This window comes from Scyliorhinus torazame, chromosome 21, assembly GCF_047496885.1.
Source record: "Scyliorhinus torazame isolate Kashiwa2021f chromosome 21, sScyTor2.1, whole genome shotgun sequence".
Taxonomy (NCBI): domain Eukaryota; kingdom Metazoa; phylum Chordata; class Chondrichthyes; order Carcharhiniformes; family Scyliorhinidae; genus Scyliorhinus; species Scyliorhinus torazame.
Window position 1 is genome coordinate 17,202,716 of NC_092727.1, and position 21,644 is coordinate 17,224,359.

The 21,644-nt window shown below is 44.1% G+C and overlaps 1 protein-coding gene across 9 annotated transcripts in view; it reads left to right on the forward strand.

Moving 5' to 3' along the window:
• Positions 1-21,644, forward strand: part of dixdc1b (DIX domain containing 1b) — a 156,984-nt gene that overhangs the window by 50,336 nt on the left and 85,004 nt on the right. For all 9 annotated transcript variants that reach the window (XR_011937434.1, XM_072486582.1, XM_072486581.1 and 6 more), the window contains 3 exons: positions 14,174-14,303; positions 15,088-15,213; positions 17,237-17,495. Coding sequence is in view for 8 of the 9 variants with exons in the window: in XM_072486582.1 (XP_072342683.1) it covers positions 14,174-14,303; positions 15,088-15,213; positions 17,237-17,495 (515 nt within the window). In the remaining variant the exon portion in view is untranslated. The remainder of the gene's footprint in view (positions 1-14,173; positions 14,304-15,087; positions 15,214-17,236; positions 17,496-21,644) is intronic.

Below are 21,644 nucleotides of genomic sequence, written 5' to 3' on the forward strand. Positions count from 1 at the left end.
AACAGTCTTAAAGCCGACATCTTATACCGAAGATCACAGGAGTCTACTTCAGTATTACCATGAATATTCTGTGGCCAGAGAGTGTAGTGGAGACATGGTTCAATGTAGGCATTCGCAAAAAAATTGGATTATTATCTAGAAAGAAAAACGTATAGATCTATGGCTGGCAGTGGGCAGAGGCACCAGGTGAATTGTTCCTTCAAGGTGCACAGACATGATGGACGTAACCGTCTCCTCTGCTAGGATTCATGATTCAGTGGAACCACAATCATAATAATTGAGCAGAATATTGTGATACACAGGGTGTGGGATTCTCCGTCCTGCCAGCCGGCCAATGGGGTTTCCCATTGTGGGCAGCCCCACGTGTCGGGAAATCCCCAGGAGTTGGTGCGCTGCCGGTGTAATGGAATCCCGACAGTGAAGAATCCAGCCCATAGTGTCTTTACTGGCTGTACCTTATGATGCGAACAAATTGTAAATTGCATATGAAAGCATCATTCAGTATTTTGTTCAATGTTAATTTGTTATAAGACCATAAGACATAGGATCAGAAGTAGGCCATTCAGCCCATCGAGTCTTATCTGCCATTCAATGAGACATGACTAATCTGATATAATAATCCTCAACTCCGCTTTCCCACCTTATGCCCATAACCCTTGATTCCCTTACTGATTAAAAATCTTTCTATCTGAGCCTTAAACAAACTTAATGACCCAGCCTCTACAGCTCTGTGGTAAAGAACTCCACATATTCACTACCCTCTGAGAGAAAAATGTTGTCCTTGTCTGTCATAAATGGGTGACCCTTTATTCTGAGATGATGCTCTGTGGCTCTAGACTCTCCCACAAGGGGAAACAACCTCTCAGCATCTACCATGTCAAGCCCCCTAAGAATCCTATAATAATAATAATAAGAAGAATAGTGTCACAAGTAGGCTCGCATTAACATTGCAATTAAGTTACTTTGAGAATCCCCTAGTCGCCTGCTCAGGTACACTGAGGGAGAATTCAGATTGCCCAATTCACCCAACAAGCACGTCTTTCGGGATTTGTGGGATCAAACTGGAGCACCCGGAGAAAACCCATGCTGATACTGGGAGAAGGTGCAGACTCGGCACAGACAGTGACCCAAGCCGTGAATCGAACCTGGTTTCCTGCCGCTGTGAGGCAACAGTGCTAACCACTGTGGTACCATGCTGCCCATGTCTCAATAAGGTCACCTCTCATTCTTCTGAACTCAAATGGGTGTCAGTTTGCTAGAAATAACCCAGTTTCCTTCCACTTTTGCCATCTTCAGTCATTTCAGCACTTGAAATAAAATGAACAAACATTGACATAGCATTAACAACAACACTAACACTAAAAATACTTCAGAAATTATGCTTTCTGAGTGCATTGAGGGGACGTGGGGGATGTATAGTATAAGTGTCTGGCATAAAGGATTAATCTGGAACTGAGTACAGTACCGCTCACACAGTGATGTAAGAGAACACATGGCCCACACCCAGTGGTCTGTGTTGTGTCGGGCAGTTCAATACCGAGCTGTGTAGAAGCAAGAAGGGAGCTAGCCCTTAGCTTGGACTTTTACTGTATCTATGTACATGGTTTCTAGTAGTAATGAATAATTACTGTTGATTTACCTAAGACTATGAATACCTTCAGACTTACTGAACTACGATACCTCCAGATCCTGTTTATAGTTTCCTTCTATCAGGTGTACATTCAAGATTCTTTTTTTTAAATAAATTTAGAGTACCCAGTTCTTTTTTTTTTCCAATTAAGGGGCAATTTAGCGTGGCCAATCCACCTAGCCTGCACATCTGTGGGTTGTGGGGCGAGACCCACGCAGACACGGGAGAATGTGCAAATTCCACACAGCCAGTGACCCGGGGCCGGGATCGAACCCAGGTCCTCGGCGCTGTGAGGCAGCAGTGCTAACCACTGTGCCACTGTGTTGCCCCACATCCTAGATTCTAAAGTTACACAAGGATGTTTAAAACACGCTGTAAATGTAGAATGTACTTTTCCCAACTGAGTCTCTAACTAGGAACAAAAGTTGACCAAGTGACAGGAATAAGTACAAAATAAAAATGCAAATAGCTATACATTTATTCAAAAGAGAAAGGACAGGTGAACATTTTGATTGTTCATGATTATAAGATGTCAGTACCCAATATAGTCTACTCAACAATTAGCCTATCCTCTTTTCAAATGCTAATGTATTTTCATCATTTTCTGTTTCAATCTTAGATTTTTAACATTTGATATATTATTTTCCTCCCAGCATTTAGTACTAACTCCCTGTATGAATTTAAGATATAGCAGCCATGCAGTTAACTACCCTTCCACTTTAAACAAATACTGTTGCAGTCTTAACAGCTCAGTAATTGAAGCATCATATTACATGACATTGGGCTATAGAGAATGGGAAGAGTACCCAATTTGTTTTTTTCCCCCATTAAGTGGCAATTTAACCTAACCAATCCACCTACCCTGCACATCTGAGTTGTGGGGGTGAGACCCACGCAAACACAGGGAGATTGGGCAAACTCCACATGAGCAGTGACCCGGGGCTGGAATCGAACCCGGGTCCTCAGCGCCGTGAGGCGGCAGTGCTAACCACTGCGCCACCGTGCCGTCGGTCGGTACTTATCTTTGATACATCTGGCAGCCTACTTCAGCTGGGGACGCAATAGATTGTCGTTCCTGATTGCCGTCCTGTCATCGTTCCTAGCAATATGTGGGTGCTGTGTGAGGTTAGGATTGGGCTGAGCTGTGGTGTTCCCCATGGCTGTATTGCATTATAACAGACAAATTTGCTAAAAATGATCAGCTGGTTCAGATTAAACCACTCTTGTTTAAGAATGTGATGTGGGAGGCTTACATGACCTATGAACTTTATAGCGAGTCAGAAATGATCAGTAAAGTAGACAGATGGACATAGTCAAAACTTTCAGCACATTGTGTTGACTTGTTTATTTTTTTGCAGTGTAAAAACTTTCCAGTTTTCTCATTGCTTTACCACATGTCTGTGATCAGTATGGAAAGTTACTCTGTAGAATGACTGCAATGCATTCCAGAATTCTTTAAAAAACAGTCTGCACAGCGTGTACAGTATATTTATTTGTTTTACTCTCCACCAATGTTAGTTTTATGGGGCACAAGGCAAGGAGGCCACTTGGGAAGTATAGTTTACTCTAGAATTTCTTTTTTTTAAATCGTCGTCAGCTACACAACATGATAGTTTGACATAAAGCGAAACAAAGAATCCCTTCAAAAAAGAAACCCATGTCCTCACGCCCACATTCCAGTCCTCTGACACCCTGTGGCTTCTTTTTCCCTGCTTCCTCTTCTCTATTATTCACTGTTTTTTTTAAAGCCATCCCACCTCTATCCTATGATACTCCTCATAGATCTGTCTGTCATTTCCATTTCTGTCCATCCTTTCAAGAACCTACTTCAAAACTCCTTTTGTCTGCCCGTTTCCTTTCGCCCTTAGACTTTATCCACTTTCCCTTCAGGGCAACTTCCGCTGTTCTTGCTCCTCGTTGTAAAGCTCATCGATATGTCCTGTATATGTAGAGTCCCATCTGTACGTGTGGAGTGCTATGGAAGTGTGAAGTTGTTTTTGAATTATGCTCATATCATGTTGAGGATGGACAGGGCAGCCAGGTGCTTTGGAAAGGTTAGAATTGGAACCAGCAATGAAGCCTATGCTACATGAAAAAGGCTATTTGTCTGAGATTGTGTTACATGAGGAAGATGATTCTTTCCAGAAGAGTACCATTAAAAATTACGGACTAGGCCCAATTTATCAAGTGCTATGATGAAGAATAACCCGAATTATCAATGATATGCATATAAAACATACCCCATATCCGAAAAATTTAAATGAGCAAGAACTCCAGGATATGTACCAGACATTACAATCTGCGTTATTCAACCGTGAGCAGCAGCATTCCGTTAATGAAATTTCAGTATTCCCCGAAGCACTGCATCCCCAGTACCCTGTAGGATATTTAATCATCTGTGTCTGTAATTATTCTCATAATCTTCAATCCTCTTCTTAAGTAGCTATTCACTTCTTTTCGTAAAATTATTTCTCCAGTTTTTATTCTTTTTCACCTCTCCTGAAAGCATCGATTTCTACTGAGATTTTGTTTCATAGGCAGGAGCAGTACCCAGGACCTCAACGCATATATTTGAACTGAGATGGTGAATGCCAGCAGGCTATTTAACTGCAGAGACATCGCTGTTAAGCTTGAGCATGTTCCCAGCATGAGCCAATATTTGGAGCGAGAGCCCTATTTCTCTTCAAGGATGTTGAGTCTAGTTGTAGCACCCTAATTGACATTTTATTCCCCAACTCTTCTAAACTAACCTTGCCTGGGTACCATTGCACCAACATCTTCAGCAGTAACTTGCTGAGGTGTCAGTAGTTACGGGCAAGTCTGGACAGTGAACTACTTGACTGTGAAGGACATCACAGTTGAGTAGGGTCCTCTTTTCATCTACCTTACAGAAACATCTTCCAACAAAACAGCTACCAGAAGGGGGGAACCCTGCTAAACTTTCACCCTATCTAGTGTCAAGGCTATGGTGTGGTTTTCCAGCTGCTATCTTGACTGAGATCAACAAACTCACCACATCCCTCAAACTGGACCTTTCTGTTCTGAAAGACTCAGTTATTTTGCCAGCGCATTTTATCCAGCAGGCCATTAGGGGAGCTCAAACGCTAATGAAAGATACCAAAATAATTGCTTTTAACAACTCCAGAATGCCGATGATTTACTTGCTTCACAAATTTGCCAGATGTAATTTTAAAATGCAACAACATCCAATGTTGCTAGAAAGCAAGCAAATGAGAACTTTATTTTGCACTGTAGATGATTCAAATTTAATTAAAAAGTAACTGAATATACGTCTATGGATATAACCATGTTCATTCCAAACAGCACCTTGCATTTATATTCTGTCTTTGACATAGCAAAACAACCCATCATGGTTCACAGAGGCATAAACAGAAAAAAATGGGTGTATGTAAACGCAAGGAAGAGAATATTTAGAGATATGTTGTAAAGAAGGCTTTAAAGAAGAGAGGCATTTTGCAACGTTTTAGCATTGAAGCTGCAGGGGGGGAAATGCCCAAAAGGTTTGTTACATGAGACATATTGTGCAGCTCGAGTACGTTGGGCTAGGTAGGGAAGGGAAAGCCATGAAGACGGTTAAATCAGGACGAGTCTTTTAAATTGGAGGACTGGGCCAATTTTGTTCACTTTAGGTGGTTCCAGTAACTATGATTCTGGTAATGACAATCTTAGTGTACATTAGTGAAAATCAATCCCTGTATTAATCAAAACAGTAACAGAAGTCACTAGATTTCAGAGGAAATAAGCTGTACTCAGTAACCCCAAGGCCAGCCAGACTGCCCTAATAGTTCAATTTAATATGAATTGTGCAGCTATTATATTACTCCTTGAGGCTCTGGGCTGGAGCTCCCATCTGGTCAGTCAGAAAGTAGTGAGGGTTGGGGAGGGGGTGGGGTGGAATTGTTGGGGGGGGGGATGGGTTGTGGCGGTGGAAGGGATCGGGGGGAGGTGATAGCGGGTGAACAATGATGCCTTGCAGCTGTGCTAGACTCTCACTTAGCCTGGATTTTTTTTCACAGTTGCCAAGCTGGTGTGATTCCAAGAATGCTGGCAGCTGTCAAATGAAGGAAGCTACGCTCAATGTGCACTACTAATTCATGAGCAGCAGTATAAAAACCCATTTCAGAATGTTTCTCAGACATGGCACACACAGTTTTACTATAAGGACATTTGTTGGTCTTTTCAGAACTAGGGTGGCTCTTAAAATAGAATAGAACCCTTACAGTGCAGAAGGAGGCTATTCATCCCATCGAGTCTGCACCGGCACTCTGACTGTCGGAGGGAAACGTAACACAGTGGTCAGCAGTGTTGCTTCACAGCACCAGGGTCCCCAGTTCGATTCCCGGCTTGGGTCACTGTGTGGAGTCTGCATGTTCTCCCCGTGCCTGCATGGTCCCACAAGTCCCAAAAGACGCGCTTGCTCGGTGAATTGGACATTCTGAGTTTTCCCTCAGTGTAGGCACCGAAGTGTGGTGACTAGAGGATTTTCACAGTAATTTCACTGCAATGTTAATGTAAGCCTACTTGTGACAATAATAAAGATTATTATTGTCATGATATTCAGGTGAACATCATAGCACAGACATACATAATGATGGACAGATCAACGGACCAATCAACACACACAACACGACAGCCAATCACAGACAAGAGCATACACAGTACAAAACAGGGAACACAACACTTTCTGGGGACTCGAGCAGGAGACGGCTCAGGGCACAGACCTCATTGCCAGCCACTCAGACATTCACCATGTTCTGAGTACCAGAGTTTACTATGTTAATAGTTGATTGAAATAAAACTGCGTTGTACCATTCGCAACCGTGTTGGTTCGTCTGTGTATCAGAGCACCCAACACTTCAATTATTAATATTATTTACCCACGCAGGCACATGGAGAAAGTGCACACTCCACACACAGGGTCACCCAAGGCTGGAATTGAACCTGCGCCCCTGGCGCTGTGAAGCAGCAGTGCTTGCCACCGTGCTGCCCCAATGATCATGGATCATTGTTTCACGTGGAAACTTATCCAAAGACTTGATCAGTTCTGCTATGTCATCTAAAATTGTTGGCAACAGCTACGCATGACGAGTGTGCATTCTCTAACCAGTTACCGTATATGAAATAAAGTTTATAATATAATATACTCATAGTGAATCGGTCATTTTATATTTTAGCCCTTGTACTGAAAAAAACCAACTTAATTCAGTCAAAGATTATCATTGAAATGGTGGAAGAGCTCTTGGCAATAAAGTTGGCAGAGATTATTATGAATGAATCATTTTATACAGATTTGCTATGATTAAAGCTTATATCTGCATTTTTCATTGCGAGCATGGCACAGATGTATGAATGTAATGAGTCTTTTGTAATCTTATCAAAGTAAATCACTATTAATCAGCATGTAAGCAAATTGGAAGCAATCTACTGTTCAATCATCAATGTTTTCCACAAATTGAGTGTGGAATCTTAAATATATGAAAATTCTCCTCACTAATGTGTAATTAATTATATGTAGTTGTTGCATTGTGTAATTGTAACACAATTTTCACAGTCTAGTGCAATAACTAATACTAGCCTGTTGGAAAATCTGTTAAGCTGATCTGAAGTTCATTCTACTCTCTCTAATAAATGTATTGCTTCTCTGGCATTGTACTTTTAAAAATATTATTACATTTGTTTATGTAAAGTGATTAGCAGGAAGAAACATTCAACAACATTGAGCCAGATTTAGCGGATGATGACCGAATTCCATCTATTTTAATGGGTAAAATGAAAATGTCAGAAACATTTTGATTTATATTTGATGGTTGATGTTTCAGAGGTTTCAACCACAATTTTGTTTGTGGGATGAGAATGTGGGACTGAGGGCAGCACGGTGGCACAGTGGTTAGCACTACTGCCTCACAGCACCGAGGTCCCAGGTTCGATCCAGGCTCTGGGTCACTGTCCCTGTGGAGTTTGCACATTCTCCCCGTGTTTGCATGGGTTTCGCCCCCACAACCCAAAGATGTGTAGGTAGGTGGATTGGCCACGCTAAATTTGTCCTTAATTGGAAAAAAATTAATTGGATACTCTAAATTTAAAAAAAAAAGAGAATCTGGGACTGAAAAAAGAACAGTATTGAGCCAAGTGTAAACAAGGAAGAGAGGAGAACCAAATAAAATTATTTAAACATAAAAGTTTAAGGTAATGGGGGAGAAGAATGATCCCAAAGTCTCATTGTGATTGTGAGCAGAACAAGTACAATTTTCATGTTATTTTCTACCTCCGGACACCATTTTCTTTGACCGAAAAAACACGCAGTGATGGTTTTGAATGAATGATTTAACTCGAGGCAAGTGGAAGTCAATGATAATAACAATGTGAACGTTTTAGCCAGGGACCACCTATTAAAATAGTGATAACGAGAAGCTAAATGATGCCAAGCACAGGACTTTTCTGAAAAATAATATTCCAACTTGTGGGTTACATATATCTTACATTATCGGGCTATCCATTCTCTGATATATTTATGTAGTTACTGGTGAAATTTATTGTGTTGGCTCAAAAGGAAAAATAAAACATTACTCAAATTACCACACAGCTGAACTTTGCATAAAATGGAAGTGAAGTCTATCTCTTGTGGGCTTTAATGTTGAGTATAATATATTGAATTTGTTAATTATTCCCTTGGTTAGTGATTTTGTTTTCTACAGAGACGTTGGCTTTTGCTCAGTGCCTGCTGTAATACCTTTCAGCCAACGGTTGTAGGTTCAAGTCTGACACCAGGGGCGGGATTCTCCGAATTCCCGCCGGGTCGGAGACTCGCCGGGGGCGGGCGTGGATCCCGCCCCCGCCGGTTGCCGAATTCTCCGTCACCGGAGATTCGGCGGGGGCGGGAAGGACGCCACGCCGGTTGGCGGCCCCCCCCGGAGTTTCTCCGGCCCGGATGGGCCGAAGTCCCGCTGCTGGAATGCCTGTCCCGCTGGCGTGGATTAAACCACCTCTCTTACCGGCGGGACAAGGCGGCGCGGGCGGGTGGGCTCCGGGGTCCTGGGGGGGCGTGGGGCGATCTGGCCCCGGGGGTTGCCCCCACGGTGGCCTGGCCCGCGATCGGGGCCCACCGATCCGTGGGCGAGCCTGTGCCGTGGGACACTCTTTTCCTTCTGCCTTTGCCATGGTCTCCACCATTGCAGAGGCGGAAGAGACCCCCTCCACTGCGCATGCGCGGGGATGCCGTGAGCGGCCGCTGACGCTCCTGCGCATGCGCCGCCCAGCAATGTCATTTCCGCGCCAGCTGGCAGGACACCAAAGGCCTTTCCCGCCAGCTGACGGGGCGGAAATCAGTCCGGCATGGGCCTAGCCCCTCAAGGTTAGGGCTCGGATGATCAAGATGCGGAGCATTCCGCACCTTTGGGGTGGCGCGATGCCGAACTGATTTGCGCCGTTTTTGGCGCCGGTCGGCGGACATTGCGCCAATTACGGAGAATTTCGCCCCAGATGCATGAACATACTGGGTGGGATTCTCCGGCCCTCCCCTACCGGGTCGGAGAATCCCTGGGGGATGGCGCGAATCCAGCCCCGCTGCCCTGCCGCCAGCTGCTGTATTCTCTGGAGCCGGTTTTCGGGCGGGAGCGGGGTTCACGCCACGCCGGTCGGGGGCCATTGGCAGCGCCCACCCCCCCCCCCCCCCCCGGCAATTCTCCAGGCCCCGATGGGCCGGGCGGCCGTCCATTTTTGGCCAATCCCGCCGGCGTGGGTTACACATGGTCCCACATGGCGGGACCTGGCAGGTAAGTCGGCGGGGGCGGTCCTTGGGGGGGGGGGGGGGGCGGGGGGGGGGGGGGAGGGGTGGTGTGGAGGGATCCGACCCGGGGGCCCCCCACGGTGGCCTGACCTGCGATTGGGGCCCACTGATCTGCAGGCGGGCCTATGGGGACACTCCTTCCCTTCTGCGTCGCCCCTTTAGGGCTCCGCCATGGCCGGCCTGGAGAAGAGAACCCCCCCCCCCCCTCGCGCATGCGCCAAAACACGCCGGCCCTTCGCGCATGCGCGAACACGCGCAGTCCATTCGGCGTTGGCTGGAATGGCACCAACCCCTCCGGAGAATTCCACACTTTCGGGGGCTGTTGATGCCGGAGTGGTTGGCGCCGGTTCTCCCGCTGGTATGGGGATTTAGTCCCCAGAAGGGAGAATCCCGCTGATCGTCTAGGCTTCATAGTGGAATACAACACTGAGGGAGAGATTTGTTGTTTGAGGTGCTGCCGTTTCTGAGATTTTAAACCTCGGGGGAGTAAGAGATGTGGCAAAACTTAGTGCACGTTAACCGTCATCAATATTACCGATGAAAACCACCCCACATTATCTGTCTATTTATTTCAATGCTGTTTGTGGCAGCTTGTACAGAAATCGGCTGCTGTATTTGTCTACAGCACAAAGGGTATTGTATTTCAAAAGGAATTAGTTGTGCTTGTTGCTCACTGGGACATTCTTGAGATGATGAATACTGCTACATAAATGCAGGTTCTTTCTTTAAAGAGTGTCTAAAATTACTCTCGAGATTGTCATAGGCAGTGCAGTTTACAGCTGCACAAAGTTTTCTGTATAACTATGGGTTTGCTTCAGAACTCCTTAATGTCTAGCCTGGAAAGTTTTATGCAAATGAATTTGAGGATATGTCGTCAGAAGGTATTTTAAATATAATATATTTGAGTCAGTTTGGTGGGACTCGGCATTGTGCTGACTAGACCCAAGATTAGGACAGTGAACGTGGGAGCGGAAATGGTTCAGTTTGACCTCAATACTTTGAGAGAGGAAACGGCATGTGCCAACCTCTTCATGACTTTTTCCCATCTACCGCCATAACCTCCAGCAGACCTATGTCAGAAACACCTAATTTCTGCTTTTCTGAGTCTGAATTATTTTGTGCCTCTCTCCCTTTGTGTGAGAGAATTGGGAGCAGAATCATGGCTCAATACTCTCCTAAGCACTTCCATTGTGCCACAGTTCACCATTGTGCCACAGTTCACCCTATCTTTAAAAGTTCACCCCAAAACGTACTCCTTCAATCACGTTTTGTTCATCTGCCCTAACCTGCTGCCCTATACCTAACCTATTCCTTTGTGAAGAATTTTGGTAAAATTCAGTTCATTAAATGTATTGTATGAGTTTGTCTTTCGTATTCCAGTTTGTATTTATTTTAATTTAAAAAGGGGAAAATATTCTTTTGAACATTTTCCCTCCAAATTTAAAAAAAATCCTTTCATGGGATGTGGGCGCCGCAGGCTAGGCCAGCATTTGTTGCCCATCCCTCATTGCCCTGTAACTGAGTGGCATTTTTTTTAAAGAGTCAACCGCATTGCTATGGATCTGGAGTCACATGTAGGCCAGACCAGCTAAAGGCAGCAGATTTCCTTCCTAAAGGATATTAGCAAATCAGATGGGCTTTTACGACAATTGACAATGGTTTCATGGTTCATTATCCCATTTCAGTTATTTTCTCTCTCCCTATAATTAACCCTTGTCCTCTGGTTTTATTCACTTCCCTTCCTCAGTTTTCTTCATCAGGAATCTTAGTTTCTTCATAGATGCAATAAATATCACAGAAGAATGCAAAATTCCACTAACGTGAAGTCCAGAATCAGTTTTTCTTCTCATTCTTCAGATCTGTTGTATCAAGCCATGGTTGGACCTGGATAGTAAGCTTCAGTCTAATTCGAGGTTGTTTATTGCACAATATCTTTTTCAGTGAATCAATTAAGCATTGATTCAATAACATAAATAACACTAAGTCGACATTTGGTGCATTTAAATTTCAATATCAGCTCATTTGAATGAAGTGGCTTAAAATCGAAAATTCCTGACTTCCAGCTTCATTATGCACTCCCACCTCCCATCGAGCCTGGGTAGGTGAAATACATTGCAGTATGTCCATCATCTGGAGTAGAATGTTCTCTTTATGCTCTTTGGATTTTCCCTGCTTCTATTCCTACTGCACAATAAAACAATTATACCACCAAGTACCCATTTATCATTGTCAGAAATGGATAGAATGTTACCAGTAGATGACGAACCCTTCCCCAATCTAATTAAATATGCAGTCAGCTTGATCATTTCCTTTTACTGGCCTTTTAAATAAAATGCTGCACAACTTATTTTTGTTCAGTAATTTGTCTTCACTGGTGGAATCCATTGAAGCATCCGTATTAACATTTTTCTTCTGAAGTAATACTGGTTTCAGTGACTCGACTGTAAGTGTCCACTGGGAGGAGAACTGTGGTACCTCAAAGGATATCAACAATGCCACTGGAAATTCATGATTCATTGTGCTGCTGGCTTTTAGGATTTCTGGTTATTTTTCTTTAAAGAGCTATACATAAATACGTCTCACGATTTTAGTTTTAAGTTTTCTAAAAACTGAATTATTGGAAGTCCTAGCACATGGCAACAAATAATCATAATCTTTATTAGTGTCACAAGTAGGCTTACATTAACACTGCAATGAAGTTACTGTGAAAATCCCCTAGTCGCCACACTCCGGCGCCTGTTCGGGTTCGCCTAACAAGCACGTCTTTCGGGACCTGTGGGAGGAAACCGGAGAACCCAGAGGAAACCCACACAGACTGGGAGAACATGCAGACTCCGCACACGGGGAGAACATGCAGACTCCGCACAAACAGTGAGCCAAGCTGGGAATCGAACCCGGGTCCCTGGCACTGTGAAGCAACAGTGCTAACCACTGTGCGACATTGCCGCCCAAGTAGTTAATGTAAAAAGTCGAAATGAAGAGCATAACTATATTAAAATTGACTATATGCTCTTCAGTTGCCAATTCAACCTCCTAACACTGTACTGTGGTGCTTCTCTGATTCTTTACCCGAGTTGTCACAATTGTTGTGCTTTTATTTATATGTTTTGTGAACTTCGCCATAATGAAACCACAGGATGTTACAGCTGTGGAGTTTGTTCTTAAGATTTTGCACTATTCTAAGGGCGAATTTTCGCTCGGAATCAGGAATTGGTAAAATTCTCAACTCTGCAAACCCAACTCAGGAGAAACTACCCTGAATGGTCAGATCTTTGTTCCGGGGGGAGGTGGGGAATGGCTGGTTAAAAGGCACAACTTGGTGCTCTGTGACTTTGTCCCAGTTTTGAGAAAAAGCAGCAAAACTAAAAACAACCCTAATCCCCACACTGTCTCACTCCCACAAGCTCCCTTTGCCCTACCCATGCCAACTCATGCCTTCCACCATGTCGCCGCATAAATGTCCTGCAAACATATGCCCCTCTACCCACCCTTATAGCCTTTTAGAGCCCCTATGCCATTCACCGCCATTATACCCTCCACCATGGGCAGAGCTCATGAGCTGAAATAAAATAAAGTTCCACGTATCTGTTATAGACTTCATTATATTTAGTCTAATTGATAAATACCTATGCAACGCATTTAAATCTCAAAGTCCCATATAAAACAAACATTTCCTTCAAGTACTTAGTGCTTCATAAAAATAATCTTTTGCATTCATATCTTCACGTTAAAAATCATTAATCCCTTTATAACTTCTCTGGACTGTCCATCAAACTGTGAACTTATAGGTCCCCACTCTGATAATTATGTCATTAAAGCAGTCAAACAGTACTAATTATAATGATTGCCCTCAGGCACATGTCAACAAACCAACTGTTGAAATTGCAGGCATTGTTTTGTTTTTAATTGCAGGCTGGCTGTTTTTTCCTCCTCAAAATTTAAAGGAGAGGGTATTTAAATTACTTGATAACTTGACAGATCCAAAGATCTTATGCACCCCTTACAGATATTCGTGCCTACTCACAACAATCCCAAAGGGATACCTGACTCTCCCAAAGTGCCTTACCTTTTTCACAGGTCACTGTACCTCTCCAAGATTTCTAGCAGATTTGGATCTTTCTCTTTCAGGAACTTGAGGCAAATAGAGATTTAATTTAACTATATACAATATTCTGCACAAGGCAATAACTCGCTCCCACTCCAATCCTTGCTGTGAGAACTAACCACACCAGGCCCTGCTTTGGGCCGGCTTTTATGTAAATCTATAACAAGCTCCAGCTGGGTGGCCTCTGCCACCTATCTGGAAGTTTGTACTCAACGAGTTTATGGGGAGAGCAACAATGGGTTCCCCATGGTCCTCATGGGGTGCCACATACCCTCAAATACGTAAAGTCCATGACCTGATTTCCAGAAACTTGCGTGACTAAAATAGCTTCTGTTTGAAGGCAGCTACATTATTAGATTTTGATTTCCAGATTTTGGGCTCTGGTGCCATATTGAGTATGAACTGAAACCGCTTCGCTGAATTTTGGTTTGTAACCCAGTGGCATAGTCTAGCTTTATTATAGATGGTGGTAGCCCAAAAGTCCCCTCCAGCACATAGGACCAATCACCTAATTAATTGACGTAAAGATGGCTACTGCCATAAAAGGTGCCTTCACATTATGATCTGTCAGATTGTTAATCAGCCTGTGGACCCTTCCACTACTTCACACTATTCTTTCTTTGTACCACAGCAACAGCTGCAGTCTTATGTAGTATGGATAAACTCCCAATTGAAGAAAAAACCTGGATTGAAGCCAGTACAAGACTTGCGGGAAGATCTGCGGGATGGAGTGGTGTTGATTCATCTTGTGGAGATTGTAGGTTAGTAGAAGTAAGCTATACGCACAAGTGTCAGATATTTAGTTCACGTTTTGGTTAAGTGTTAAAGGATGTAGAATATGTATCTCTTTTTGTCATATTAGTGCAAGAATGGATATTGCTTCAAACATTGGTTATACTAGAACTTCTGGTACAGGGATGTGGCAGAAAGGAATGTAGGCTCAAAATCTTTTGTGGAAAAGATTACTAATTCAGGTGAGCTGCTGTCAGAAGGCACAGAATTGAGGTCAGGTGCCTCCTGGTCAGCGACTTTGGAAGTATTCAAATTAGATTAACATTGAATGAGGTCTAAGCTAAGTGCAGGATGTGGATAGCTGAGGAGATCAAAGAAGGGCAGAAAATGAAACACTGGCCGATGTATTTCTAAACCTTTCAGAAAAATATTGACTTTGTCAGGTGAGAAGAATATTTAGTATTAAGCTAATTCAAGAGGCCACATCATACAAAAATATGACTGCGGTACATGTCAAGATGTGGGAATTGGATATCTAGGAAAGAAAATTGCACCTTAAAATGATGATTTAGGAAGGATGTTTTAAACATAACGGTGAATTTTGTTGCTGTGAATAGATGTCTAAAAACAATTTTTAAGACAGCAGGCTGTGACATCTTTTGTTTGAACAGAATGGTGGAACAGCTGGTTCTGTCTGAAGCTTGAAGCCTGAAACATTTTCCAATATAGTGGGAAGTGGGTATTTATGCTTGCTTTTCAAAATGACCGAGCCTCTCCAATTAATTGCTGTGTTTTTTTTGTTCTCACCTGAAGCCGGTGAACAACTCAGTGAGATTTGCTTCAACCCTAGCAGCTATCAGGAAATGAAAGACAATGTGGAAAAAGTGCTGCAGTTCATAGCCTCTAAAAAGATCCGTATGCACCAGACCTCGGCCCGAGGTGAGTGTACTACTACAACAACAACAACAACTTGCATTTATATAGTGCCGTTAAAGTTCGGAAAATGTCATTGGGTGTCTTCGCAGAGAGACAGTCTTATTCAGGGCAGTTGAGTAATTCAAATTCTGTTTTTGTTACAAATTACTTTGCAATGTCATGGAGATCATGGGCGCAATCCTCCGGCCACGTTGCGCTGGTAAAACAGCTCACCGCGACGCAGTGTGGTCGTTGAAAGCCGGGAAACTCCGCTCCCGGGATCTATCCAGCTCACCCCGCCATGCGAGATCCAACGCAATCTCGCGAGATGTTGCAAGGTGAATCCCACCCACGATGGGCGAGATCACGTTTTCACACAATTGCATACTAGAGCAAGGCAGTAGGGGTGGGGGGGTGGGTCGGGACTTCTTTTGTGGGCCTCAGAGATTGGGACGCCATTTAAAAATGCCGTCCCGATCTCTTGCTACAACGGGCAGTTCCGGCGAGCAGAACTCCCCATTGTAAAAAAAAAAAATGGCTTCGGTCGCACGTTCCCTGTTCAGGCCCTGTCATGATATGCAGGCACACACATGTAATGAAATACAGACAAGCAGCTAATGGACACAGAGAACAGGACATGACCAATAAGCAGGCAGGACACTCAGGGGTGGGATCTGACTATAAAAGACACGAGGCACTCACACTCCGTCTTTTTCCACTGATGAACATCTAGACAGTCAGTCAAGGGTGTTGTTACAATCACACACACCTCCACCACGTGGCTAAGAGCTAGTCTGGTTCAGTCAAACAGAGTAACCACACTTAAGTTAGCAGAGAGTCGAACTCACAGAGAACTGTGCTATTAGTTCAATAAACCTGATTGAACTAACTTCAAGGTCTGGAGTATCTTTCTCTTCTAAATTGCATCCATTATAGTCAGTGTTAGACCAGTGTACCTAACACGACAGGCCCCTTATTCAAAGCGAGTCGCGTTGAATACCGTGGGTGCGATTCTCCGCTCCCGCGCCGGTTGGGAGAATCGCCTGGCGCGCCATTTTTCCCCGCGACGCCGGTCTGATGCCCTCCCGCGATTCACCCAAGTGGCGAGAACGGCCCTGTCGAGTTCTGCGCGGCGCAGGCCGGAGAATCGCCCGGGACACCCAAAATGGCGATTCTCCGCTACACCCGCTATTCTCCGGCCCGGATGGGCCGAGCGGCCTGCCCAAAACGCCGGCTTCCCGCCGGCGCCATCCACACCTGGTCGCTGCCGGCGGGAACAGAGTGGGAACGCTGTGGGGGGGGGGGGGGGGGGGGGGCGAGGGGGGTACTTTCACCAGGGTAGGACTCAAAAGGGGTCTGGCCCGCGACCGGTGCCCACCGATCGGCGGGCCGGCCTCTCTGAAGGAGGACCTCCTTTCCTCCACGCCCTGCAAGGTCCATCCGACATCTTCTTGCGGGGTGGCCTCGGGGAGTACGGCTACCGCGCATGTGCGCGCTGACGACGCTGCTTTCGCAACACGCCCCCGAGTTTCTCGCGGCCCCGATCCTAGCCCATTTTCGGGCCCTGAATCGGTTGAGATCGGGGCCGTTTCGCGCTGTCGTGAACCTCGACGGCGTTCACGACGGCGTGGGCACTTAGTTGCGGGAGCGGAGAATCGCGGCCCTCGTGTTTCTCTGCACTGCGAGTGCCAGGAAACATGCAGCTAAACGCGCTCACTCGGAGAGTTTGCTCCCTTTCGGGACGATCGCGCCCCACATTTTACCTTTCCATTCTTTTCTCCATGCCAATTGCCCTTGTTCATCATTATTAGAGATAATTGACAGATCAATAAATAGTCACAAATCGGACTTTATTGCAAAGAAGCCTGCATAAATCATTGGTATTATTCCAGTTTTGCCTTCTGCTTCCAGAGGGAAATTGGATCTTGATTCCGAGGCACTTGCAATTGATATAAGTTTGTTGTGAGAAGGGAAGGACAAGATGAGGGAGGAATATTGGAAAAGAAAGAGTCATTATTGGTATAAATATTTTATTTTTCTTCCCAAGACATCGTTGAAGGGAACCTGAAATGCATAATGAGGCTGATTCTAGCTCTGGCAGCTCACTTCAAACCGTCTGGTGTTAGATCAGCCAGCCAGAGTTCAGCAGTATCCCTGAACAGCAAGTCTGCAGTCACTTTGGACAATCATAGGCCACTTTCCGCCACTGCTATGGTGCAGACAGCTGCCGCAGCTCTTGCTGAAGTTCGGCAAGACGTTTCACGTTCTGGACGGGAAATATTCCGATACAAACAGGAGGTCCCAAGGTGAGAACGGATTTTCTGGTATTCCTCAACCTGATACCTGTTCTCATTTCAGTTGCATTGGTATTTTTGTGTGGCTGTGAAATTGTCACTGTATTGAAAAAGGATAATTGTTTTTGGTTCCTCCAGTGACCCCGGTTAGATTCTAAGAATCAGACTAAAAGGATTCTATGCATTTGACATAAAAGAATAACCCAATAATCACATAGTCTCTGGCAAGGATTATTTTTAACTGGTTTGCATGAAAAACGTAAAATACCCTTTATTTTTTGAAATCTTCCTGAATAATATATTTTCAATCCACACAATCATACGAATTAGGAGCAGGAGTAGGCCTCTTGTCACCTCGAACCTGCCCCACCCACCATTCAATAAGATCATGGCAGATCTGATTGTGACATCACCTCCACCTGCCTATCCCCGATAACCTTTCACCCCCGGCTTATCAGGAATCCATTTAGCTCTGCCTTATAAATATTCAAAATATTCTGCTTCCGCCTCCTTTTGAGGAAGAGAGTTGCAAATGCTCATCACCCTCTGAGAGAAAAAAAATGACCCTCATCTCTGTTTTAAATGGGCTACCCTTTATTTTTAAACATTGACCTTGGTCAATGACCTTGGGCTAGATTCTCCCACAAGAAGAAACATCTTTTCCACATCCACCCTGTCAAGACCCGTCAAGATCTTGCATGTTTCAATCAAATCACCTCTTACTATTCTAAACTCTAGTGGATTCAAACCTAGCCTGTCCAATATTTCCTCCTAAGACAGCCTGCACATTCCAGGTATTAATATAGTAAACCTTCTCTGAACTTCTTGCAATGCTTCTACATCCTTTCTTAAATAAGGAAACCAATTATACACACTACTCCAGATGTGATCTCACTAACACCCTGTATAACTGAAGCATAACCTCTCTTATGTTTGTATTCAATTCCCCCTACAATAAACAATAACATTCAATTTGCTTTCCAAATTACTTCCTGTACCTCCACACTAACCTTTTGCGATTCATGCCCGAGGCACCCAGGTCCCTCTGCATCTCAAGGCCCTGCAATGCCTCACTATTTAGATGAAATTATTTTTTATTCTTCCTGCCAAAATAGACAATTTCACATTTCCCCCACATTACTCTATTTGGCAGATCTTTGCCCATCGTTCAACCTATCTAAATCCATTTTTAGCCTCCTTGTGTCCTCTTCACAACTTACTTTCATACCTATCTTTGTGTCATCAGCAAATTTAGCAACAATACCTTTGGTCCTGTCATTCAAGTCATTGATATAAATTGTACATCACTAATTACATCTTGCCAACAAGAAAGTTACTCATTTATGCCTACTGTCTGTTCCTGTTAGCTCCCCAATCTTCTATCCATGGTAATATGTTACCCCCTAAACCATGAGCTTTTATTTTCCGCAATAACCTTTGATGTGGCAGCTTATCAAATGCCTTCTGGAAATCTCAGTCCATATATCCACCGGTACTCCATTATTTGCAGAATGTAACTTCTTCAAAAAACTCTAATAAATTGGTTAAACATAGTTTATCTTACGCAAAACCATGTTGACTCTGCTTGATTGCTTGAATGCATCTAAGTGCACTGCTATAACACCTTTTAATATTAGCTTCTGACATTTTCCCTATGGCTGATAAGCTAACTGGCCTGTAGTTACCAGCTTTCCGTCTCCCTCTTTTTTGAATAAAGGAGTTACATCGGCTATTTTCCAATCTCATGGGATCTAGAGAATTTTGGAAAATTCAAATCAATGCATCAACCATTTCACGAGTCATTTCTTTGAAGATCCTGGGACAAGTCCCTCAGGACCCAGGGCCTTGTCAGCCTGCTGCACCAACAATTTGCTCAGTACCACTTCCCTGACAATTGTAATTTTCTTGAGTTCTTCCCTCCCTTTCATTTCCTGATGTGCAGCTATTTATGCAGATATTACACGTAAGTTCCATAGTGAAAACTGATGCAAAATATCAGTTCAATTCATCTACCATCTCCTTATATTTCATTATTAATTCCCAGACTCACTTTCTAGAGAACCAATGCTCACTTTAACTCTTTTCTTTTTTAAAACAGCTACAGAAACTCTTACTGTCTGTCTTTATATTTCTAGTTAGCTTTCTCTTGTACCCTTATTTTTCCCTCCTTATCCACTACCATAACTGTAGTTCAGTGTCTCCCTGTCCCCTCAATGGGAGACACAAGAACAAGAAATGCTCTAAGTCTAAGAAATGCCACTCAATTCAAGCTCCATCTCTTGCGGTACATTGTGAAGTTGGCTGGTACGGAGACAATTGCACAGCGGCACCTTTTATGGTAAAAGTCCAAGAGTTTAAAGCGGAGGTGCTTATGATTGCCCCTGGAGCCAATATTCTGCACCAAGAGGAAGCTGGAAGTGATTGCCCAATATCAGGTTCAGTGAAGCAGGAAGCAAAAAAAACTGCTTGTGATTGCCCCTGGAGCTCATGTTCTGCATCAAGAGGAGCAGGAAGCGATTGCCCAATATCAGGTTCAGTGAAGCAGGAAGCAAGAAAAACTGCTTGTGATTGCCCCTGGAGCCAATGTTCTGCACCAAGAGGAAGCAGGAAGCGATTGCCCAATATCAGGTTCAGTGAAGCAGGAAGCAAGAAAAACTGCTTATGATTGCCCCTGGAGCTCATGTTCTGCATCAAGAGGAGCAGGAAGCGATTGCCCAATATCAGGTTCAGTGAAACAGGAAGCAAGAAAAACTGCTTGTTCTCTTTGAAACCATTTCAGGGGAAAAAAGGGCAATTAAAGATAATTTGTCTTCTACACGAAGTAGACAGAACACTTTGTACAGCTTTACACATGTGAATGTCGTCCTTCTTTGTTATTCTCTCAGCAATTTAATTTTTCAGTGTGTCTAGAAACTCGGGTCTGCTGATGGGCCTTCCTGGCTCCAGGAATAATGTTACACTGATGGAAAGCTGTACTTTCAATCTAAATCTAATAAGAATAATTTAAAATATGAAACCTGAAGGCGTATCATATTCATCCAGTAATTCTTCGTGCAGTAACATTCCATTCATGTATAGGTTTGTGCTTATTTATTTTTGACAATCCTTGCAATGCATCATTACATAGCTGAGTGGGCAGGCAGCCTGTCCCCAGATTTCAGACTATCCGCCTTTGGCTGCTTGGAGAGAGGCCTCGGAGTCACCGTGATGTTAATTCTTATATGTGTGTGTTTATAATACTTTTAAAAGAAAATTTCAACCAAATGGAAATGCAAGTAACTTCCGCTTACTACTTCATTGCACAATTGAGAACTGCAAAATTTGGAATTGTGTAGCTTAAAAAAATAAAATTGTGGATCAGTGTTAAAGTGGCCAATAATATGGTCAACAGCCAATGCAACAATACAATGGACATGCTTGCATTGGTCCATGTTGTGTGTATGGTATGACCAGCGCACAATATCCCAAGGCTGCACGCCCAAATTGGATTTGCTTATCACCCCACCAACCTCTGTATTCAAAGGATAATCCTCTGCAATTTCTGCCAACTCCAGCATGATGGCATCACAACACCTATCTTCCCCTCACTCCACCCCCCCACCCCTCCAAGTCCGCCAGCACTCTGCAGAGATCACTCCCTCCGTGTCATTCTAGTCCATTCCTCCATCACTCCCAACTCCTCATCCCCTTCCCACGGCATCTTCCCTTCCAATCACAGAAGGTATAACATCTGCCCCTTTATCTGCTCCCTGAACACTGTTCAAAGTCCCAACTCTCAGGCGAAGCAACAGTTCCTTTGCACCTCCTTCAGTTTAGTCTACTATATTGGCTGCTCCAAATGCTCCAAAGGCAGTACGGTAGCAGAGTGGGTAGCACGGTTACTTCACAGCTCCAGGGTCCCAGGTTCGATTCCTGGCTTGGGTCACTGTCTGTGTGGAGTCTGCACGTTCTCCCCGTGTCTGCGTGGGTTTCCTCCGAGTGCTCCGGTTTCCTCCCACAAATCCCGAAAGATGTGCTGTTAGATAATTTGGACATTCTGAATTCTCCCTCTGTTTACTCGAACAGGCACTGGAATGTGGCGACTAGGGGCTTTTCACAGTAACTTCATTACAGCAAGCCTACGTGTGACAATAAAGATTATTATTATTAAATGTGGTCTAC